General features: G+C 48.8%; 1 protein-coding gene across 4 annotated transcripts in view; it reads right to left on the reverse strand.

The window, feature by feature from the left end:
* CBX5 (chromobox 5) overlaps positions 1-23991 on the reverse strand; it is a 229513-nt gene that overhangs the window by 60909 nt on the left and 144613 nt on the right. For all 4 annotated transcript variants that reach the window (XM_085654745.1, XM_085654746.1, XM_085654747.1 and 1 more), the window contains one exon: positions 1426-1602. In XM_085654745.1, coding sequence (XP_085510871.1) covers positions 1426-1568 — 143 coding nt within the window. In that variant the 5' untranslated portion in view covers positions 1569-1602. The remainder of the gene's footprint in view (positions 1-1425; positions 1603-23991) is intronic.

The following is a 23991-nucleotide window of genomic DNA, read 5'->3' on the forward strand; positions in this document are numbered from 1 at the left end:
CCTTCTCTGCCTCTCCCTTACTTTAAGGGTCTTGGGTGTGAACGCCGAGCAGGCGTTGCAGTCTTCGCTTCTGTGGTCAAGCAGCAGGCAGGGGTTGCAGACTGGATGCTGATCCTTCTGGGCCTATTTGTGGTGGCAATTGGTGCAAAACTTGAATGGTGTTTGGTCCATCCCCGCTCTACGGGAGCCCCCTGCGAGCGCATTCTCAGTCGAACGTCAAAGTTTCGTTCGTTGAAACTTCTCCCTCGTCGCTCCCGGTACCTGACCTGTAGTCCGGTGTAGTTGAAAAGTTGTTTCTTCGTCGATTTTCTTGATTCCTCTTCCAAAACTCTGGAACTCTTCGGCAACGATCCAGACCCAACGGCAGAAAAAATAATCTGAAGATGGCGACCAAAGGTGGGAGCTTCTGCAGGAAGCGCGCAGACGTCACGAAGGACACCAAATGGTGGGACGTCACCGCCCACTTGGACCACGAAAAAAAATACTACAACTCCGGAACCAACCACAAGTTAGCACAGTAATGCACAGCATAGTGAATCCAGAAAAATTCACGCTGCAAAACTCGACCAGGCCCCAGGTAAAGGCAAAGAGGACCAGAAAGCTGTTACTCCAGGACAGGGTCACGGTCACAGGCTACTACTGATAAGGGGTCCTCACCATGTGGTTTCTTGGGCATTGATGTGGGGTTCTCTAGTGTGGTTTTGAGGGCGGGCTCAGGTTCACAGAGACCGGAGCTGGCCAGCACTATACCGCGTGACTCACAGCACAGTACAACCAAAGGGGGTTCAGGGAGAACTTGGTGAATTGGCACTACTGACTGCATGGAAAGGTTAGGGCTATTTTTTTTCCTTTATCAGGTTTTTATTTGCAGGGAAGCGAGTTACCGATCTATGCCCTGGAACCACCCTGTCTCCCACATAACCTGTATGGTGTGGTGGTTTATTGTGCAACCCACAGAAGGCCCGATGATTAATACTCTCTCCTGTATGTGTTTTCCTTAAGGGCAAGTACCAGGAGAGCTGAAAAGGAGAAAATACCACCCACCCAGGGGAACTAACAAGACAGAACACACCACAGGATACAGTGTTCCCATCCTTCATAGTAACCCAGCCATTGCCTCCACTGTTTTAAACAATAAGCCTCCTTGTAGTACATCCCTCTGGTCTCGGTCATTATTGTAACCCTGTTACATCATCTCTGGGGTCTGCTTGGAAGGGTACCACACTGCGAAAAGTAGGGAGCGATTCTCAGAGCGTGGCTGGCCATGCAATCTTTGTGCAGGACTCTGCAGGCTCGCCTCCTGGTGCAAATGAGGGTTAGGGGGGGTGGAGTATGGGCTATGGAGCACTAATCCCCTCTCAGGTCTGCTTGGAAGGGTCAATAGATAGTTAAAAAGCTTTAAATGATCAAATGGATTGTACTTACTCAGAAAATCCCTTCCATTTCAATAGATATTCCACTTGACCCCTCATGATGCGTCGGTCTAGCACCTTCTCCACCACGTATTCTTCCTCGTCAGACGAGGAAGATGCGACGTCCTCTGATGGATTCTTGCTTTTTTTTGCCATCGTTGAAGGCGTTCCAGACTCCACGATGACGGCTCTGCAAGTAGAAAAGACAAATGTGTTTTACCTTGATTCAGACATTTTAAAGCAAGATTTAGCACCTGTTTTATCTGAAGACTCTGCCTTGAAGTACATAGTTTCCACTACAACAGACTTCAGTAGGGAGACGACAGCAAGTTGCTTACTTGCAGGCCCAAGCATGTGATGTAAAGCATACATCAACTTAAATTCACATTTAAGTGAAGTGCCATCAGATTGTCCGGAGTGGGGTGCAGTGGGTCACTGGGAGGCGACTTTAATTTCCTTGAGACCCTGGGCATAACTACCTTTGGCCTATTGGTGCCTTAAAGTTCTTTTGAGAGGTTTGAAGCATCTCCTTGGGCATTTGTAGAAACTGGTCTCTGTGTTCAGCCCTTGAAAGGGTTTTCACAAGAAAATAATCCTCTTTAATGGTATGTATTAACACGCTGAAGCCACTAGCCGACCTCTGAATAACTGCATGATAAGTAGTAGTATGGTGTAGGGCTAATGGTCTAAGTCGTCATGTGGATTCACACCATACACAGCCATCCCAACAGTCTCCATCCCATAATAGCTGCTAGTGCCAGAATAAGAGTAAATTGACCCCTCGGGAGATTTTGGAGGAGGTGGAAAATATGGGTGTGGAGATGGAGAAGTCAAGTACTTAGGTGAAGGCAGCAATGGCACAGGGATTGCGAACTTGCCCTGTTTTGCCACCCAGTTCACAAAAGTGATGTATTCCTTGAAAAGAAAAAAAAAAAAAAAAAAAAACAGTATTCACTTATTTAGCACTGGCAGTAATGAGCTGGATAGTTTCCCATATGGCTTTGTAGAAGACTTCCCAGTGTTGGGATGAAAGAAAAAAACTGTTCTGCCTTACATTCAGTTCCTTCATGAGCTTTTTGTGGATGGGTGCCTAAAAACATCTAACCTCTACATCGAAGGCCAAATTGTGGGCCTCCAGGGTTCTTTAGGTGCCCACCTGGATCTAGAAGATGGGTCCCTAAGGGTCGTTCTAATCATGATCGGTTTTGGCAACTTTTCCTTCGTGGTCTGCTCAGCGGCTTTCTCATGGTGTGGACTATAGCTTGAAGGTGGCCATGCAACAGACGCAGTGGGCTTTTGCCTTGAGCACTAAGGAGTTGCTTTGTGTGAGGGGCTTAGCACTTTGTTCCACTGTGGTACTCACGGCCACTCTAGAAGAGAACGGTGTTCAAACTCACTGGTATCGAAGGTCACTTCCCTCCCTCCTCTGAGGCACTTAAAGCCAATCCGTGGGCTGGGTGTCGGATGGTGCCCCAGGACCTCGGGGCACTGTTCCTCAGGGTCAAGGGGTTCTCGTTTGCTGAAAACTATGAGCATCTCGGCAGCTCACAGTTGATACAGCCGAAGACGCGCCTCCTCTAACATAGCATCTTCGTGCACCTAAATGCGGGGCAGGACTCACATGAGGCCTCATTTGATTCTGGGAGGAGGCAAAGACTGCAGGCACCTTTATTGGTCATTCTAAGGATACTAAGTGGGTCACAGTGGGAGAAAACGAAAGGGCATTCAATCCATCACCCTCTATTTGCCCACATTTCCTAATCTTTTATGTCCAAAGGAAGGAAGGATGTCTCAATTTGGATCTTTGCCGATGTACTACAGCACTTCAAAGATTCCTCTCGAATTGATTCCGATTGCTCTCCAATTGAGGGCATTAAACATTGCAAACTACGATGCCCGAGAAAGGCCCGGTGAGTCCATCTACCTCAGAGTTGTTAGAGAACAATACGGCCCAGGAAAGAAAAAAAATAATTATATTGACGGGTGGAGTCGATGCCCAAACACAGTGTAACTGCAAGGAAGGAATCACAGCATTGAGACTCTAAGCCTTTCTAAAAATTAAAAATAATGTGAGCCAACACTCGATGGCAACAGTATTCCAATCATGTGTCTCTACAGACACATGCTATGAACATACACACATTTATAAATAAAATGAATTAAATTTACACAGTGACCGTGGCCAATGTGTAGTTCTAGTTACCGTAGGAAGAGCGTTTTAGTTTGGTAATAACTTCAGCGCTGTTTGATGAATCTTCAAAAATACAACTCACTGGAAAGTTTCGGGGTGGTTCATATAGCAGCAGGAGAACACAAACATTGGCATAGCCAATACGTCGTGCCTTTGGGACCTTGTAAATGTTTACCATGCAGCACATGAAACCCCACTGGGCAAATTTCTGTAATGGAACTAGTGCTCATGCAAAACGCTTTGAAACCTTTATTTGCACTATATAAAAATGAAAAAAAGTAATGAAAGAAGAAGTGCTTGTAGGTTCTTGAGATGAGACAGCAGGGGAGAAACAACAGGACCAGGGCTTTGTGCTGCCTCGGGCGTGAGCTCTCCCTAGTGCAGACACACAAAACGCAGTTAATTTTCAAGTGCAATAAAAAGCTATCGATCCAAAGGATGCTGCTGATACTTAACCTCCATGCTTGTTCTCACAGTGGCTCATGAGCTGTTCAGTGAAAATACTAGACCCCGAGGAAAACAAAGTGAGTCCACGTGCGTTATTCTTTGCTTTATGAGAATGATGCACTCCTGGGCATCGGTCATGTTGGTGAGACTCTGTATCTGCTGCTTGTGAGATGGATACCCTCGGCTTCACTCACTATGTGGGAAGGAGGCAGATTCTGGGTGAGTGTTGTTTGTGGCAATGATACTTCCTCGGACTCTGTGTACATGTTTGTGAGAATGATGCACTTAGGTGTCAGAATCAGAATGATACACTCTCAGGCTCCTCGTATACATTTAACCAGATTATAAGAGCGAGACTTTAATCCCGCGTTCGTCTAACCCGATGCGTGGAAACCCGAAACTCGTGCTCCTGGCGTGTCACGATGTGAATGAGATGCTTGGGTGTCCTGCGCGTCTTTGCTTTTAGAGAATGAGTTCACTGAGCTACCTGTATGTGTCCAGTCTGCGAGAGCCAACGCTCGATCAAGCGTGTGACTTGCCTGCGCGGAAGATTGCCCAGCCCGAGGGTCTGTTTTGAGAGAACGCGACCCTCGTCCCACGCGAGTCCGCTCTGTAGGAATTGCTGTGTGCGCTGCTGTGAGTAACCAGCAATCGGGCTCAGTGCGCGAGCCCACCTTGTCTATGAAACTAAGATCTCCATCTCCCCCATCAGCCTCTTTCCGACAATGGTTCTCTGCTCTAAGAGAATGACGTGCTTGGTCTGTACATGTGGTACTCAAGTTCCCCCTTCAACTGGTCGTCCGTGTTTGTTCTCTCGGAATGAGAGACCAATACCCTGCGTACACATCTGCGCTGAGAGTCATGCCCCGGAGCCCTGCCCAACGATTGCAAGAGTATAAAAGGAGCGTAAACGCTCACGAACGCGCTTAGCGTTCTAGCTCTTGGCTCCATTTCCGTCCGTGTTGTTGTGCCTAACTTTCGTTTTCCATTGCTTCCGGATTCCTCTGCGCGTTCTCTTCGCCAGAGGACGAGTCTGTTTTAGCGTTCTGTAAACGCTGGTATATTTATCCCCATAGGACTGTTCAAGTCCCCATCATCGCTGATATCCACTCCAGCAACCTCCCCTCTCCATCGGGTAGTTTTCAGGGATACCGATTTCGGGGTTCTTTCGCAACTCCGCCCACCGGGTGTACCACCCGGAATCTCGGCGCCATCACCCAGCCGAACAGAGCTCAGACACCACGCTCTGCATCTAAAAAGAAAGGAGGCACTTGCATCTTAGCCTCGCTCCCATTCCCTTTTTGTTTTATTTCCGTATCATACCCTTCCCTCTCTTGTTGGTTTGACCCCTTCCTTGCTGAGTCTTGTGGGGGTTTCTCCCCTGTGCTGCTATAAGTTGGAGAATACTTGGGAAGACTTGCGTGAACCACTTGGTTATATCGAATTTCCGCTACTGAGCTACGGTAACAGCGCTTTGCGCTGCCTTTTGTTTCTATTTATTATAACCATATCTATGTGTGATAGTTATAGAACGATTGTGGGGGCTACTTGCTGTTCATATTCCTCTGTGGATTACTCCTCAATTAGGTGCAATATCTACACCTGCAGCTGATATAAACCATATACGAATCCAGTTCTACCGTAGCATAGTGGGGGTAAGTGGGGAACATCACACTTGCGTGGTTTCTAGTGGGGAAATTAACTCCAGTCTGATTTCATATCTCTCTGTTGTACAGGATCTTCTTCTTCGACGCTGTCCTATGTAATTACTGTTTGCCTGGAAATAGCAGTAGGTCGTGTGGTGTTCATACGGAATTAACAATAGGATGGTATGTGTGACAAGGGGTTGCAATTGAATATTGGAGAAGCCTCATTATTGCAAAGCTGAATTAACCCTTCTTTCCCTACAGTAGTATTCAGCCTCACCTGTCCCAGACGTGGAGCCCTTGTCCTTCCTGAAGTATTCCCACCTTCCCTGGTTTTGTTTCCCTGTTTTCCCCGGGTGTGCCATCCGTTACTCTAGAGTCTGATAGAGTCGGAGGGCCACGGGGGAAGGCTGTGGTATTCTCTCCGGATTCCTGACGCTCCTGTGGAACCTTCTGGTATTCATAACACTGAGAAGGACATGCTCAGTTAGCTTCATGTACTCCCGAAAATGAGGCACTAATCCGGTTTCTCTCTGAACAAGCCTAGTTTCTACTGCATGTGCATGACCTGCGAGAATGAGACGGCTAGTTTGGTTCTGGTAGTTTTGTTTTCTGCTCTCACAATCAGGTGACCAGAAAGACGCTGGCACTCACAAATACAAAGACACTGACGCCCCTCATGAGTGTGCCGTGTGTTGACATGCTCGGTCCCGTGGGCCGTGGTCAGCCAGATGCGAAACGAGCTCGGCACATGAACATAAGGAGACCCACTCAAAGTTCATAGTGCTCACATGAAGCTTCCCGAAGAGCATGTGTGCTGCGCTAGGCTCCACCTAAAAAAGGAGGGGTCTCAAAACAATTTCCCAATGCAATTTTCCAAAGGAAAATTAAACAATGACAATGGCTGACGAAATTACACCAAAATTGGCAGAAAGTTAAATCTTGGTCCAGCATGTGTTTTTTGTGATGTTGGTATCTCAGTAGTTTGAGAAATCAAGGTTAAAAATCTTGGTATATTTGGACAGTAGGGTTTGCAAGAGGCTCACATGAGTCCCTAAAGCCATCGGATAAGTCAAGGGGACTCCCCCGGCCTCCTCCCCCCTCTAGTGCTCGAAGGGGATACTTCTTTTGTAATGCGGCCCCCAGCCTCTGCTGTTAGAATTTGGCAGCACCCAGTTTAAACCCCCACCCCCTTTGGGTGGGAAAACTCAGAATGACTAGGTGTGCCCACCATTGCCTACTTCATCCCTCAGGTGGAGGAGGCGACGTTAAGCACACTTTTCAGTCCCCTCCATCTTGATGGAGCCCCCTCATCTTCAATCAGGACTAGGTCTATGCCCCCCCCCCCTCCCACAGTAGGGTGGCATAATAGTGACTGTAATCACCCCAGATAAGGAGCCCATTTACCCAACCTACTACTCCCACAAACCCCCCCTAAATTTAGTATTTAGACATCTCCCACAGACCTAGAAACTAGATTCCTGCGACCTACGAAGACGATGCTGTGAATCAGATCCTCAAGAAGACTACTGATTTGGCCCCAGCCTTATCGGCCTGTCACAAGCTTTAAAGATCCTGCAAAGAAATTGACACCTGTCCTGTGGCCTGCGACTTCCAGAATCCAGAGGACAGACTGCCTGCTCTCAACAAAGACCAGATCTCCATAGGACAACAACCCTGTCCAGAAAAATCCAACTACAAGGACTGCGGATCCAGCTGGAACCGCTACTTCTGTCTACTCTGCACCATATGCCCATAGCCCACGTCTGAGTGGCTCATCTGTCCAGCAAATCTAACCTATAGTCCAGTGTTAGCGGACCCCTCAAAAACACCTGCAGCCGGAATCCATGCACTGGCCCTGACCAGCTCCGGTAAGAAGACTCAGACGTTGAAAGGCCCCCCTGCAACCGAAGCCCCTGCGCCTTGATGAGCTTAATCAACTGTGACCCTACCACCCCCAACACCTCTACTCATCTCTGTAGTTGTTGGTGTCTCTCCCACAACCTCTGGCTCGATGCCTACAACCTGTTTGGCGAAAACAATCCTCACTGGAATACATTGGGCACCAGATGCTGAAAATTGCACTCTCCACCTGGCTGCCCCTGGTGGTGTATGTTTGGTGCTGCTTTGTCCCCCCCCCTCCCCCTTCCCTGTGCTTGACCGACTCCCCAATGCTTGGCCCCTGCAACCAAATTACTTACCTGCAAGCAGTGCAACATCAAGTACACCCAGTCTCCATTGAAACGCATTAGGTCGACCTCCAATTTTAACCTCTGCAACTGGCCGCCCCTATGCCACTGGTGGTGCAGTTTTGGAACTCACCTGACCCTTGATGTCCTTTGGTCCCGTAGACTGAACTGTGTGAGACTTACCCACATTACCTCATTTTTGTTTTCCTCCATAGGATAACATTGAATTGCTCTCAAATTGTTCTACGTGTCGAATTTTTAAGTGAAAAATGCTTCTATTTAAAAATGTACTTACCTTATTGCTAAGCTCTTGATCTTAATATAAAGTACAAACAGATTATTTTTCTAAAATTGGTGTGGATCTTCTTTTTGAGTCATGTATCCATTATTGGTCAATGTTGTGCACTAAATGTCTTACACTCCTGTGTCCTCTGCTCGCCCACACTGCCAGTAATAGAGCACTTAAGGTTTTACACGGAGCCCTGTACAATTTTGGGAAACCAATTAACTCTGCACGATATATCCTCCTAGTGGCATACCATATACAGAGCCAGCTTCCTACAGCGATCTTGAAGCTGGGAAGGATGGCTGCAGCAATGTCAGGGGAAGACAAGGGTGTCAACCTGATTTCAGTAGGAAGAGCAAGTGCAGTGAGTGTTCGTGTAGTTTAGACTATACTTTTGTGGCGTTTAGCGAGAGAGCAGGTGTCAAGGTGTGAGGTAATCGGGTGTTGGATGTGACTGGTGCGAGTAATACACGGTGGGTGTGGGAAGGTGCAAGATAACTTACAGAGTGAGAAGAGCAGTAAGTTAAATAGACCAGAGGAAAAATAACAGAGTGAGAAGTGTGAGTGAGGAGCAAAGTTCGAGAAAGCAAGAGAGTGAGAAAAACTATTGATAATACAAAGCAGGGAGAAGCGGAAAGAGACGCATTAACAAGACAAAGCAATAGCCGAGGCAATACAGCAGACAGACATTAACAGAAACAGACCAAAGAGATGGAAAATTAGGCAATTAGAGGTACAAAACTGCAATTAAAAATACCAGAGGAAAGGGTGGAGCAAAGCGAGAGAGAAAGAAAGGGTGGTGTGAGAGAGGGAGAGAAAAAAAAAAACGGAAGGCAAGGCATTGAGCCTCACACACTAGAGTGGGGTCCAAAAGGTTCTTTTCCGTCAGACGAACAGATACTGGTAAATCCTAGCTAGGGTCTAGGAGGTACCTGCTCGTAAACTTCAGTTTATCTTCACTCTTTTTGCGTCCTAAGACAAGAGTGTGAACAACTGTTAATAGTGTGCTGAATAACAACTTTGGACTTTTTTTGGGGAGATTGAAAAAAAAAAAAGATTTGGGAAAAAAACGCCACACAATAGGGATGTGTTGGGGAGGGAGGGGCATGGAGGCAGTTAAGAAAAGGCATTTATAGAATCCACCTGAAAGAGCATTACCAAAGATAACTAACTTATTCTTCTGCTGGATTCTTTTAACATTCTTTTAGGACCTTATAAGTATTTAGTTATGCAGCACAATATCCTTGGTGCAACAACATCAACTGTTGCATGGCTAAATACTTATAAGGTCCCAAAGGCGAGACCTATTGGCTATGCCAATGCTTGTTGTGATTGCAATCACAACGGTCCTGGGCCTCTAGTTCAAGAATCGTTTTATGTAGGCCCACTGATATATCTAGGAGGATGTAGAGGATACCTCGGATAATCACCAAAAGGTTTATTTTTTCAATGCTGCTGCTTATTATTTCTTCTTCACAATTACTTTTGTCCCCCATTCAACCCCAATTCAGTCTCTGACTGAGAGTTTGGTTTATTTTAGCTCCTCACTAACGTTTTGGTGGTCAGCTATATTTTATTCATTTAAAAAACAAATTGAGAAACTTTGAATATTGTGAAAGAGTCCCCTGTTCGTAAAACATGTTTACTAGCGTCAGAAGGGAAGCGGGAAAACTTCCCCAGGCCCCACATGTGCTATAGGCGCCAGTGGCATGTGTCATTATAATCGCAGCCTTCTTTATGAAACATTCCATGCCGCCAAGCCACGCTTGTAGCGGATTAGCTGTGGGCACAAGCGTGCATAAGCCTCCTCTCCCTCGCTCTACAACACTCATCGGTGCCCTCCGCCTCTGGTGAGGAAGAGAGAGGAGGAAGGAGCCTGAAAGGCACAAAGGAAAGGTTCTAGAAAGAGAGGTGACTCGAAGGGAGAGACAAAAGATGGAGAGAGAGGTAGAGGGTCGGGAGGTGGAGAGAAAGAGGGTAGTCAAAATCAGGAAGTAAGACCTGAGAAAACGAGAGATGGTAGAGAGAGGAAGAGTAAAGAGACAGATGTGTTGAAGTGCGTTGTATTGGAGAACGGAGAGTGGATGGGAAGGGGTGGGGAGAAGCAGATAGCTGAGAGGCGATGTACTGTGAAAGTCAAAAGGAGAGATCATTAGAGGTAGAAAGGAAACAACCAGAAATAGAAAGGAGGAGAGGTAGAGTTAAAAAGAGGCCCGATACAGAGGCATGGCTAGGCTATGCACAGGGAGGGAAGAGGTGGTGAGGTACATAGAGGATAGAAAGAAAGAGGCACACATTTTGTGGGGAAAAAAAGATGCGGTAGAGAGGAGTGACGTAGAGTGAGAGAGAGGATGAGGGTGGAGGTGATGTAGGTAAACCGAGAGGAAGAATAAGAAAGGTGAGGTAGATATAGAGATGAGTCACTGAGCGCTTGAGCCGGGCCCTTGGCTCTGGCGCAGCTCAAGCCCAAAACGAGGAGAGCTTTCAGGGGAGGCCGTAAGGCTTAGTGACGACAAATGCCGCCCATGTAACATGGGGAGCACAGTTTGAACCCTGCCTTGACTCAGCATCCTGCCAATCTGACACAGCTCCCAGTTTCATGTTGAATTAAAAAAAGTATCAAGTAGTCTGTGGCGAAGCACTCCTATTTCCCGGGAGTGGTGCGCGCGCACGTGCTCGCTGAAAAGATTTTTTACAAAAAAGCACGGCGAAGGTGCGCAAGTATCCTGCTCTTTTTCAAAGCGCATACTCGTGCTTGTGGCACGTGGCTGTGCACTCCCGCAAGCCATATGCCGCCACAAGCACGAGTATGTGCTTTGCAAAACGAGCTGCACGACAGCTAAAGGTCTCCTATGCAGTGCATGCGCGACCTAAAAACAGCAATCAAGTACCCAAAGCGTCTAGCAAAAGGTTACCCTGACCACGAGTAATAGTGTAGGCCAGAAGAATTACAAGGTATACTGTGCACACTGGGCAAACAGTCCATCTGAAGATCCGTCAATCTGAGACTGAATCGAACTTGGATTACTGGGGGTCACTGCAGACATCACTAAAGTCAACTCAAGTTTTCCAGGACTGCACGATATTCTAGTCAGCTTCAAGTCCAGAGTAATAGCTTCACGTAAACCTCCTGTATCAGGGGGCACCCCATGCCCAGCGACAAGAGGTACGGGGAGGAATCAACCCTTGTCTTGTCACTAGCACCGAGGCAGCCCCAAAAACTCAATCTCTTGAGTTAAAGAACAAGCCAAAGCATGAGAGGCGCCCTCACATCCTCCAGTTCCACTCTCTATGGCGACCCCTGACAGTAAGCACTACTGAACTTTGATGGGACTTGGGTGCCTTTGCAGGTTGGGTCAAGTATTCACAGTATAGTGTTACAGTACCTAACATCTAAATGCACTAATCTTCACACCTATGCCATGTGCAGTACAGCTGCTACAGAGGCTTCAGGAAAACAGGCATTGGCATAGCCAATAGGTCTTGCCTTTGGGACCTTTTAAGTGTTTAGCAAGAGCTATTGCCAATGCCAATGTGTTAAAGTTAGGTTGTAGAAAAGTGAGGCTGCTGTTTAGCATATCGAAAAATTGTAATAAATAGAAACAAAAATGTGTTGGTTCCTCTGGTCCGCTTCGTAAATGGAGAGCCTGACATTGTCCTTCTGGCTTCTGCTTATGTTGCAGTTCACTGGTGTACATTAGTGTAAAAATTGGTGGTGCAACAGCAAAATTAAATCTGGTCTGTTGAAGCGCTCCATTATATTGGATTGTGGCTGTTCTTGCCCAACTCATCCCATTCTGCAGCCAGTGCACATATTTTTAGTCGCCCTCATTGTTTGTTTAATTAATTTATTATTTATTTATGTATTTTAAACTTCTGAAACCTGGCATGACTTTTTCGGTGAACCCATGAAGCCTACTGTACCTAACATTGGCTTTACACCTTACCCAGGGCTACTGCAATTGTGTGACGGAGAGGACCAAATTATGTGGCAGGGTTGCACAAATTATGCAGCAAGAAATGGCAAATTATGGAACATAATTCAGCACATTTTATCATAGTTTTACTTCAATACTTTTACACCTGGAAATAGTGTCTGGGAATAGGGTGCACGTTATTAGTTACAATTTAACACTCAAATACAGCAATAAGGAACTTAAAAATGCCAGTCAAATCTAGCAAAAAGCATTCCGGTGCATGCGCAGGAATCCGAGTCGCTATAGGTTTTGTAACTTTTCATCAGTTTGAAACATAAACATGTGTTTTTAGGTCTCGCCTGGCGAACACAGCGCGAAGCGCTGTCGCCAGCGAGATCTATTGTTGCTGACTTGCCTCGGAAGTGGGACAGGAGATGGGCACGCGCATGGTCTCGGCGGATTTGAGTTGGTGTACGCGCCTACAGCCACGCGGCGTGCACATCTCCTGTCCCCCTTCCCTCGCAAGCCAGCATGCAGTTTCACTTTCGTTAACACGCACGCCTCATGCTATTTCATTTTTATTTTTTTTTAAATGCGCACGCGCGCTCCAAGCACTAACCGGCTCTTGTTGGGAATTTGCGCTGCTCCTCTGCTTTTCCTGCCGGTCACTGCAGCAACACGCGGGGCTCCGTTTTGCTCACAGGAGCCCCGCCTGAAATCCTGCTTTGTCCACACCATGCACCATTCACGAAGGCCTGGTGGGCTCCCGCCGGACTTCCTGTACTGTTTGGCGGCCCCCTCCCTGGGCCGCACGAGCTCCGCAGCACTAATTAAAAGTCCGGCGGTGTTGAAGTCCGCACACGCCGCCACTGGGCAGGGGCTGCAGAACACGCAAAAGTTACATGTACTGCGCATGCGCAGGCAGCCCTTGCAGGTCTTCTCCCCGGCCCGCATGTGTAGAGCTGCTTTCTCTTTTGCTTGTTCTTCCTGGTACCAGCGCTCGCAGGTTCTTGCTGCTTTCCGAAGAACTGGTTAGTGTCCCTGGCTGCGGCTAAGCCCTCTTTGCATTTTTTATTTTCTTTGCAGCAGTGTGTCTAGTTTAGCTCTGGTGCCAATTAGTTTTTCGTACTTTGCAACCACCTATGAGAAGTCGATGCCCATATGCCAGCTGTAATCTCTGCAGCAGAGCCGCGCCGGCCATGGTGGAGAACGCGAGCACCGCCCATGGAGCCCTGGTAAGAAGGGGGGGTAAGCAGGTGGGAGAACCCGTACCTAAGGAAGGGTGACTCGGATCCTAGCAGACGGGGCACAGAGCTTTGGTTATAGCATACAGTTTGAAAGCAGGCAGGCTGGTGAACCTGCGGACGGGGCTGGAGCTCAGCGCCGCGCTTCAAGGAGGAAACGTTTGTTTAGAAGAGGAGATCTGAGTGTTCACCTGAGCACTCCTCCAGCTCCCAAAGAGACGGTACATCGGCGTATCCAAAGTTGGGTCGATGTCACAGGGTTCATCGGGGCAAGGTGGCCGGTGACCAGTTTATGCTCCTGGACCCAGGCTGGATAGGGTTTCGATTATCTCCGAGACTATGGATTTTAGACAGTGTTACTGTGAGGCGGTAAGCACCGTAAGGAAGGTGGTTGTGTAAATGTTAAAGCTTTGCTGGTTGTGAGAGGTTTTGTGAAGCGATCACTGCAGCAGGGCGGGGTAATATCAGCAGGTGATAATGACAGGAGGGCAGATGTTGGGCATGCCATTACGAGAGTAACTGAGGTGTGGACAGAAGTCACCATATGGGATGTGTAGCCTGCCCGGAAGTACATACTGCACGCGGGGTGACTATAATGCGAGGAGTAAATCTTTGGTTCTTGTGTACGTTGTTTAAATCAACTAAAGGAAGATGAGTCGTATAGTGGAAGATAGATCCCCAGGCTCATGTTGGGTGGGAGTCTAATTGGAGGAAAGTGCTGGATCTCACGAGACCGAAATCGCGGTTTGCTTATCTTTGCACATGCAGGTCCTTCTTGGAAAGTTGCCGCACCTGTGGCAGAACGTGCGCTGTACTAAAGCCTATAATGCTTGTACGCTATGACAAATGTATAGTTACGCCTCTGCACGTTTGCGTTTGTTACGAGCTGCCGATTACCATATAATATATCAATATGACATATACATAATGCTGCGTGGGAAGAATGTGGTGTCGTGGTCTTTCCCTAAATCTGGTCACGGGCTACCCACTATAAATACGGATAACTGCTGTAACGCACGTGACAGTCAGCACTGGTATCAACCAAATATAAAAAAACTTTACAATTGGGCGTGTGTGCATCTGTGTGTGTGTGCATGCCTATGTGCATGCCTGTGTATGTGAAAGCATCTGTGTGTGTGTGTGTTTGCCTGTGTATGTCGAAGCATGTGTGTATGTGCATGCCTCTGTGTGTGTGCGTGCTTGCGTGTCCAGGGCAATGCAATCCTGCACTTTTGTCAAGATTAACATAACAATCATTTGCAATGCGATAGGTCTCGCATTATTAAAGTTTGAGCTATTGGTGTTGCATTATTTAGCAATGCCAATATCTCAAACTTTAATAATGCGAGACCTATTGCATTGCAAATGCTTGTTATTACAATCTGCAGATGATGGATGACGTGGCAAATACAAAACTATGCGAAATTCGCCATGGCAGCAGAATCGCATAATTCCAGTGGCCCTGACCTTACCCAATCAAGCTATCCTGGCTGAAGAGGGGTGAAACCCCAAAACCGGTCCTCAGATGCTGGTTTCCGGTCCAGGGAGGACCTGGCTTGGCAGTTCAGGCTGGACTGTTTCCATGAGGCACAGGGTCAAGACTGATTTGCATATAGCCAGGTCTAAACTGGGGTGGCATGGTGAGCAAAAGAATGATGGATTTAACCCAGATCTCTTGACTGGGGGTGAATGTTTTGATTTGCTCTGCATTCCGTCCATCAATTGTGTGTCTTTTGCTTCCTGACCTTACCCACTACCATCCTTTTCAAGGGCAGAGTTAAGGAGGCATAGCTGGGGAGAAAAAGGCCCTGACGTGAAGGAGGGGTGCAGAGACGCCGGGGAAATGAGGGAGGGAGAAAGAAGGAGTAGCAGCGTCTGGGTGTCAGAGAGAGGGCTAGTAGACGGGCGAGGAGAGAGAACAGTACTCTCCCACTGTGACATGGAGAGCAGGAGCGTGGGGTAGTAGATGGGATTTAGAGCGAGAGGGAGAATTTGAGAAAGGGATAATCAGTAAGAGACAAAAAAGAAACAAAAGGGTTAGATTAGATAGAATGAGAGGGTGAGAGGGAGAATAGTATAAAGTCGATTTGATAGAAAGAGGGAGAAAGGGGTAGCAGAGAGGATGGAGAGAGAGAGACAATGAGAAAGAGTGAGCAGAACGGGGTGGATGGGAGAGGCAGATGGTGGATGGCAGGAGCCGCGAGAGAACGAGGACAGACTAAAGTGAGGGCAGACGGGCTAGCGGAGGGGGAGACAGAGGACAGAGAGAGGGCAGTGAGTGAAGGCGGGGGGTGTCTGTCAGAGGGAGCCTGGTAGACGAGCTGGGAGAGAGGGTGAGGGGGACGGCAGGATGGGAGAGAGAGGTTGAGCGAGATGGCAGGGTGGAAGAGAGGGTGAGCGAGATAGCAGGATGGGAGAGAGAGGGTGAGAGATGGGGTGAGGGAGATGGTGTCAGACAGACAGCGAGGGAGTGTGAGGAGCCGCCGGCGCACAGGAGCGGGAGAAGCAGTGACGCTGTTACGGACAGAGTGAGGGAAGGAGGGAGAGTGTGACGGGATGGAGGAATGGCCGCGATTACTGGCGCGTGAGGAGAGCAGAGAGTGACAATGTCAATGAAGGAAGGGAGGGCATTAAGAAAGGAGACGCTTGCAGAGGTGACAGGGAGAGAAGACTAGAGAGACAGCCATTGGGGAAGGGCCAGATACACAGGGTACTGGGAGAGAAAGGAGACCTTGGCAGGGAGAGAGAGCAGTGACGGAAACAGTTCATTAGACATGAAGGGGAAAGGATGTGAGGTTGGAGGGGGTATCAGAGGCGTCCACTGGTTGGAGGGGGGTGGGGGGGTGCGAGACGAGGTAGAAACAGAGAACTCCACAGCCAGTGGCAGAAGATAGGGCCAGGGTAGAGGTGAGGAACGAGGGGAAATTGGGTACAGGCAACCATCCATAATAGGGTGCGAGTGCCAACCCATCCTGAATAACAGACAGCAAGACCCCGCTGCAGCTCGCCCTGGCCGGGCTCCAGCCCGGGCTCCAGCCCCAGGAGAGTGGCCTGCTTGTTCTGAGAAGTGCTGGTAGTCTCAAATTAAAAAGAATTCCATCACTCTTGAAAAGTGTTGGTACTCTTCCTCTCAAAATAAAAGGGCTGGTACTCCGTACCGGCCCATTTAAAGCACTGGTGATAGTAAAGAAAAGAGCCACCCACATTACGGAGAAAAGTTAGATGAGAATTTGACCAAGAGAAGGACACCGGTGTGTGTGCACAAGATTTCCCGCACTGAAAAGTCTGAAAACCTTAGAAAGAAACCATAAATAAATGTTGATTAATCTCCTAAATAAGACTCCTTCGATACGAAGAATATCATAAAATCCTGATTGACATGGCAAGAAAATTATGAGGCCCATTGTTGGAAAAACACACTCCCACACCGGAAGGGTGGTGGTGTTCTCCCAACACACTGTGGTAGCTTGGCTCGAGCGGGAAGGAAGGCACCGTGCTAAGCATACGTCATACCCACACAATAACCATGTGTGCATCCGTTCCAAAAACGACACTGCACCTTAAAAATTATACTGAAATTATATCTCTTTATCTTCTTTTCTCTTAGTTGCTGATTAAATAAATAATAATACATTCACAGTACACAAGGCTTTTCTTGTGGAAGGGTAAGTCAAATCAATACTATCTTAACGATTCAATAAATAAGGTAGATCATAAATAATCAAGGCATAAATATAAGTGCATTACATGAAAGGCAATTAAATATTATGAGGCAATAAATACTGCGAGACAATAAATACTGTGCGACAATACATACTGTGAAACAATAAATACTGTGAGGCAATAAATACTGTGAGGTAATAAATAGGATTAATACAATAAATACAGTGCTCTCAAATAATAAAAGCCAACAGTGACACTTGAAAATCAGTTCACATTCCTGAGGTACTATGGGATGATTTGACCCAATCCCAGCTTGTAGAGATTTGGATGGCCTGAGGGGTGTACTACTTGGCTTGGACAAGGCAGAGGCCTAAACTGAGGTAGATCAAGGGGGAATCTAGAGATCTGGCTCTCCCACACTACACAACACCTCTGTATTAGTCTCAGCTCACCCCTGGCACTATCAAGCTGGTTCCAGCACCTCTCTAGCCTCTAGGATGGTCTCTTAGGGCTTCACAGGGCCTTAGGCGCCCTCTATTCCACTTACTGCCCTTTTTATGAAGTTCCGACGCCGCTGGAGTCGTGTCGACGCCGTGAGGCGGTTCCGGTTCGATGTCGGCGGCCTCGGCTCTATGTCGACCTCCGGTTCGATGACGTCGGGCAGTCTTGGCTCGATGCCGACTTCGGGCGGCTCCGGTTCGATGACGTCGGGCGGCCTCGGCTCGATGTCGACTTCCGGCGGCTCCGGAGTGCGATCTCCACTCCCGACCTCCGGTGCTCCTTTCCTCGGGTTCCGGCGACTCCGGAGTGCGACCTCCACTCCCGACCTCCGGCACGATTCTCTTCAGGTTCCGGCGACTCCGGAGTGCGACCTCCACTCCCGACCTCCGGCACGATTCTCTTCAGGTTCCGGCGACTCCGGAGTGAGACCTCCACTCCCGACCTCCGGCACGCTTCACCTCGGTCTCCGGCGACTCCGAAGGGCGGACTTCACTCCCCCGTCGACGCCGCTCACTCGACCTCGGGTGACTTCCTCCTCGACCTCTGGTACTCTCCACGACCTCCGTCGGCGCCCTCTCTCGACCTCTGGCGGCCCCGGGTACGACGTCTGCTTTCCAGTCAGCGCCGCTTCTCCACCTCGGGCTCCAGGTCTCCAGGCTTCTCGACGTCGGACTTCAAGAAGTTACCAGTAACCAGGTCAGGAACTTGCTGTTCTTTACTTTTAAGGCCTGTTCCTGCTGTCCAGGTCCTTAAGATGGTTTTTCTTGCTTTCTCCCACACAGGGCTCTAGGCTGGGCTCAGTCAGTAGGGACTAGTATCAAGGGTGGGTTTATGGACCCCACTCCAGGCACAAGTTTCCACCCCTGCTGCCTCACTCCTTCCTCCGTCAGTTCTGTGCTCCTCTCCCTTCACCAGTCAGGTGCCAACTGCCAGCTCCAACTGTCAACTCTGACTTAGCTTCCCAACATTCTAAACCGCCTTCAACCGTCACAGGGTTCCAGAATGTTGCAGAAGGTTCTAGTAGGTTCCAGTGATGTCACAGGTGACAATGGGTGGCCACCATTTTGTGCTCCAGGCCCTCAGACAGAAGTTCCAGGGGTAGATAAAATGGCTCCCTGAATCTGCATCAATACTAAAAAGTCTGGTGGTTCCCAAAAAGGAAAAATACTAACAGGGTTTGAGGCAAAAGTGGGACAAAATAAATAATGATGAGGAGGGACCACCCAAAGGGCTGACAGGTCTAACACCCATAAGTTAGCAAGATACCTCAGTTTGTTAAATACTAGTTGCTGACTCTTTCTGGGAACAGCAGTTTTACAGCCGACAAAGAAAATGCAGACTTCCAGCCTCCCAGGGTAAGTCATTTGAGAAGCTTCACATTTTGCCGCCCTGACACGTGTTACTGCACTTGAAGAAACTTTGCAGAACAAAGCCCCATCTAAAATATTTATTAGTGGTTACTCCTTTGCAAGACAATAACATAATAAAGAAGATTAATATGAATGTTCATTAAAGGCTACCTAGAATTGTGTTCATCAGAGAGCATTACTAACAGCTCGCAACCATCAGGACCAAAATCTTATCAGACATATAAATTGATTTTATGAGCAATTCAAAAGAAAATGAAGCATGTGTATTACATTTTGACTACTGTAGAGGAATAAATAGCCCAATCGTTTTTCCTTAACAAGCACGACAGTGAAAGCAATTTCAAAGCAAAGTAACGCGGCTCACTAAGAACATCAAAGCGGCCGCAAAAGTGATCGCAAGCGTGGCCAGCGCTGCGTTTAATGAGCATGACGAGGAAAGCCATATGGCGCCTCTGCTCATAAGCGCGCGCCCGCGCACATGCACTCTCTCTAGGCTGGCCATGGTAGCATTTTTTTAAGCCCTTACTAAAATCTTGCCAGACCAGCGCATGCGCTGGGTCAGGCAAGACCGAAAAACACCACTTCTGAGAACTCTCTAACAGGCTCCTTCATACGACAGGAGGAACTGAATAAGACCATTCACAGTGCCCCACCACAATTTTGTCACCTCTTCTGCTACCTTAACGAGGTTCTAGAGTTATTGTATTATTTTTAAACTCGTGTTGAATTGTTCTGTCATTTAACTGGTAACTTTCGTGTAGTTATTTGCATAACATCACTTACAGTGATGTCATGAAGTATGATTAGTTATAACTCATAAGAATTTCTACAACTTGACAGCTTTGTCGGCGCTGAGAAGAACGTCCTGCGTCCTAGCAGAGGTTACTGGAAAAGAGAGGGGGCAGCTGGGAAGGGAGGAGGGGGCAGATCGGGGGAGATCACCAGGACCGCCTCCTCCAATTTAGCCTCCATTTTGCTGGGACACAGTCACCCAATGACAGTGCAGAGCGTCCACACCAACAAAACATTCCAAACTTTCAATATCTTCGCAGCCATACTAGAACATACCTCGTAGCCAGCACTGCTCCTTGATGCGGGTTGGAGGGGGGAAAAGGGGCTGTTTTAAAAGTGGTCCGTGAGCAAGGCAGATTTTCTGTCGCGAGCAGTCCTAGCTCGCAGCCCCTTGGTGAAGTGGAGCACGCGAGCGCAACCTGCTGGCCAGCGAATTACACGGTCTCCGACTGGGGCGGAGCTTCACCTATAGGCTAAAACTTGGAAATACATCCTGCAACTAAGAGTGGAACAGGCCCGAGCACGGTCGTTGCACTGTAACAGAAAGAACAGAGCCCTGCGTGCGCGTACCTAGAGAAAGCATGCTCAGTAGTCTCATATCTAATGGACGGCTTTGCGAGTAGTTGTGACTAGTGATCAACCGCCATGTTGGTTCGATGGTCTGACGTAGAGGGTTATGCTGAGCTTCTCACAGATGAGCACCGATTACCATTCTTTAAATTACCAATAGAAAGACAGCCTTTGAAGCATGGCTTATTGTGCTTTGCCTGTGACAGGTTTATTAGTACGTTGCCCTGGAGCACAGATCTTCACTCCCAGGAACTTAAACATGACCTGCCACTCAAAACTAAAGCTTTTGGGTTATAACCAAACTCACACAAGCTTACTCTAAGGATTATACATTTAAAGCATCCTAGGTCGGTGACTGACTACTAACAAGCCCAGGAGTTGTGCGCGCGCTATAAGGAAAAAGTGAAAACAGGCTGGCAAGTGGTGTGCGCGCACCATGACGAGAGAGGAAAGCCAGATGGCGCCTCTGCTAGTCATTGTACGCGTAACCGCACACTATGCCAGCCAAAAAGCTGTGGTAGCACTTTTAAAAGCCCACACACTAAATGTCTGGCCAGAGCAACGCATGCGCTGGCTCAGGCGAGACCTAAAAAAACTCTACAAAATTGGGAGGTGTTGGGGGGGGTGTGGGGGCATGGAGGCAGTTAAGAAAATGCATTTATAGTATCCACCAGAAAGAGCATTACCAAAGATAACAAACTTACTCTTCTGCTGGATTTTTTTTAACCGCAGTCTCCTCCCCTTACAATAGACACCAGAGCCGATCCCCACAACGTGAAGGGCCTGTGTAGTGGACTCAGTCCACAGGTCTTGCAAAGCGAGAAGAGCAAAATCTACTTCCCATCACGCCTGGCAGGGCACTAGTCTTGGTTAATGTATGCACAGCCACCAATGTTTCATCATGGATATGCCTGGGCTCAAGGACTTTACAGGAACAGGTTCTTGGCCAGCGTGCAGAGGACAACCCACATTGAGAAGCTACTTTTTTCTTTCCTCGCTGCACAGGACCCCATAGAAAGTTTATCATCCACTCCATGGTCCTTAGTAGGATCAATATAAAAAGTTAAAGCCCGGGGGCGTGGCTAACCGCCTAAGATGGCGGCCGTGCTTAGGTGAGGCTCCGGAAGCCGGGGAGGGAAAAAATCCTGTTTAAGTGCCCAACCAGCATGATAAACACCACGAGCGTAGCTGGGTAAAAACGCGGAGAATCAGAGCAGCAAGCCGACGAGTTTGGATTGAATTACCGTGCAGTTGCGCCAATCCGAAACCCGACCATGGAGGCGGACCGCGCAGCCTCCCTGTGACGCGCAGCAGCGCTGGGACGGTAGGAGGTCTACCTGCGAAAGTACCTGGAGTGCCCTGGGCCTGGGAGAAGCGAGGCGGGGCCAAGATCGAGGACAACACACCGGATCCCCTGAAAACTCTGCCGAGATAGTGTGTCCCGCCGGCCGAGTGCGGAGACTGAATCACTGCTGTGCCCGTGAGAAGCAGTGAGTACTGGGAGCAGGGCGGGGGTTGGCCTGCCTTGCGCACCCCCCCCCCCCCCCCCCCTGTCGAGAGGGTTCGCGGCCACCCCGAGATCCCGCAGGAAGGAGGCCGGGATTCTCCTGAATATATCAGCGGCGCGGGTGAGACTGACCAACCACCAGGGGAGCACCGATCCGGATGCAGACCCTGGCAGGAGAGGCCTAGTAGGGCCCTGGCTGGGTGAATGGGGCCCACTTTGAAGCTTCCTGCCACATCACGATCCTGTGGACTGGCGCCAGTGCTGTGCACCCTACCTCGCACCTGGAGCTGTGGTGCACTTAAATGCCCCCAAAGTTGACAAACTAAAGTAAATTCAGAAGGTGTTACAGCTCTAATCAGTGAGGTGAATAACTACGAAGATCACTCTGTGGACCACGACCTTCGCAGTACTGAACAGACTGTGCTGCGGAAAGATGGGAGTGTGCTCCGGATCCCCAGGTGTGGACATATGAGAGTGCAGGAGCTGGGGCTTGGTGGCAGACTACGCCGGTGCAGAGCGGCGGCGCATCGGGTTGGGCATTGGCGACCCTCTCCGGGATTTCCCCCGCAGCAGCCTATCCACATCCTGTAGACATAAGAGGCGCTAGGCACAGCAGACATATAAAAAACAAAAGTGGACAGCTAACTGTGGTGGTGCCGGGCTTATCGGGACGAGCGGGATATACTCTCTCCCCCCACCCTACGCCGGCCCATTAAGCAGCACATCGCTTGCATATCAGGAGGCATAAGATCACTTCGCGCCGCGGCCGGAGAGTGGGGAAGAGGACAACTGCAGCGGGGACTTGAAAATCAACAGAGAGGACGACGACCTGCTCTGTACAGGAGGACGCAGAGGATTCCCGCTAGATAAAGAGGAATACGGGCCCGATCACGCCCAGGGGACATACCATACCTGGCAAGCACCCATAGATCTAGTACCCAGGCCTGTGACTGTCTGGATTTTGCAATGGGCAGGCTTAAAGGGTAAACCCCTGGATACTAGCCTGGTAGGGGGGGGGGGGGGGCGGGCGCACTAGATTCCAACCGGAGCACAAAAAGTGGGAGCCCCTCCGAGACCACTGATTGTCAAATTTCTGAACTATAGAGACAGGGACGTGCTACTTCAAAAAGCACGGGAAAAGTCGAACATTCAATTTGAAATTCAGCGGATATCCTTGTACCCAGACTACACGATCATGGTATAGCGTCAGCGGACCTCCTTCCAAGCGGCGAAGAAGAAACTACGGGCAGCACAACTCAAATATGCCTTACTGTTCCCAGCTCGGCTCAAAGTAATGCACGATAAGAAATCTTACTTCTTTGACAGTCCCAATGATGTGGAAGAGTGGCTGGAGGTAATGGACTTAGTACACAGCCAAGGAAGTTTGTCTGGCTCGGTGAGGCATAGCCCCGTGCAGTCAAAACAGCGGCCACGGTCGGGAAGGAGGTTCGGAATATTTTTTTTTTTTAAACTGTAAAAATAGGACCGACTCCGGCCCAGAGGGAAGCGGGCAGGGCGGAGGCGCTGGAAGTTGCCGGATCCTTTAGGGAGGATAATACCAAGATCTCAACGGACTCGGAGGACAGCACCATTCATTCAGACTCGGAACATAACATCACTGTTTTCCCATCTGCGACGCCCCAAACTGGGGACGGGCTACTGGATGCCTAAGGGATGAACATACAAACTTGCCCCGCACTAGACTTGAATGTGGTTGACTGTTTGGGTGCGACCACAATGCCTTATGCTGGACAGTATCCTTTTTTCTTGACCTGGGCAGTCCGGGCATCTCATAATGTCTATAATGCTTATAATGTGATTTATTTGTCGATATGATTGCTCTGGCTCGCATGTGATGTCACTAATCTAGACTGGTAAGAGTTTAACTCTGAATAATGGTCCTGGGATAATTACGGTCTGTCAGCTATAGTAGACCCCAGAATTCACATATGGTACTCCTTACTATAACGTACACTGATGAGCATGACCTGAGTGGAAAAAATGCCCCCCCCCCCCCCCCCCCCCCCCAGTAGAGCCACCAGAAGCTCAGCACATACGTAGGCGACAGTATGGTTAGCGGCACATGCCCCCTACAGCGCGCACACACACTGTTCTATGGTTCATACATGTTTTAATGTTTGGTCTGGCTCAGCATTGTTTATTAGCTGCGCCATGTATGGTTAGTTTACGAGGGACGGGGACTTTCTGGTCTGCACATACACATAGCCTTCGCATTGAACGGAGAACACAACACAA

The sequence above is a fragment of the Triturus cristatus genome, chromosome 4_1, assembly GCF_964204655.1.
Source record: "Triturus cristatus chromosome 4_1, aTriCri1.1, whole genome shotgun sequence".
NCBI lineage: Eukaryota > Metazoa > Chordata > Amphibia > Caudata > Salamandridae > Triturus > Triturus cristatus.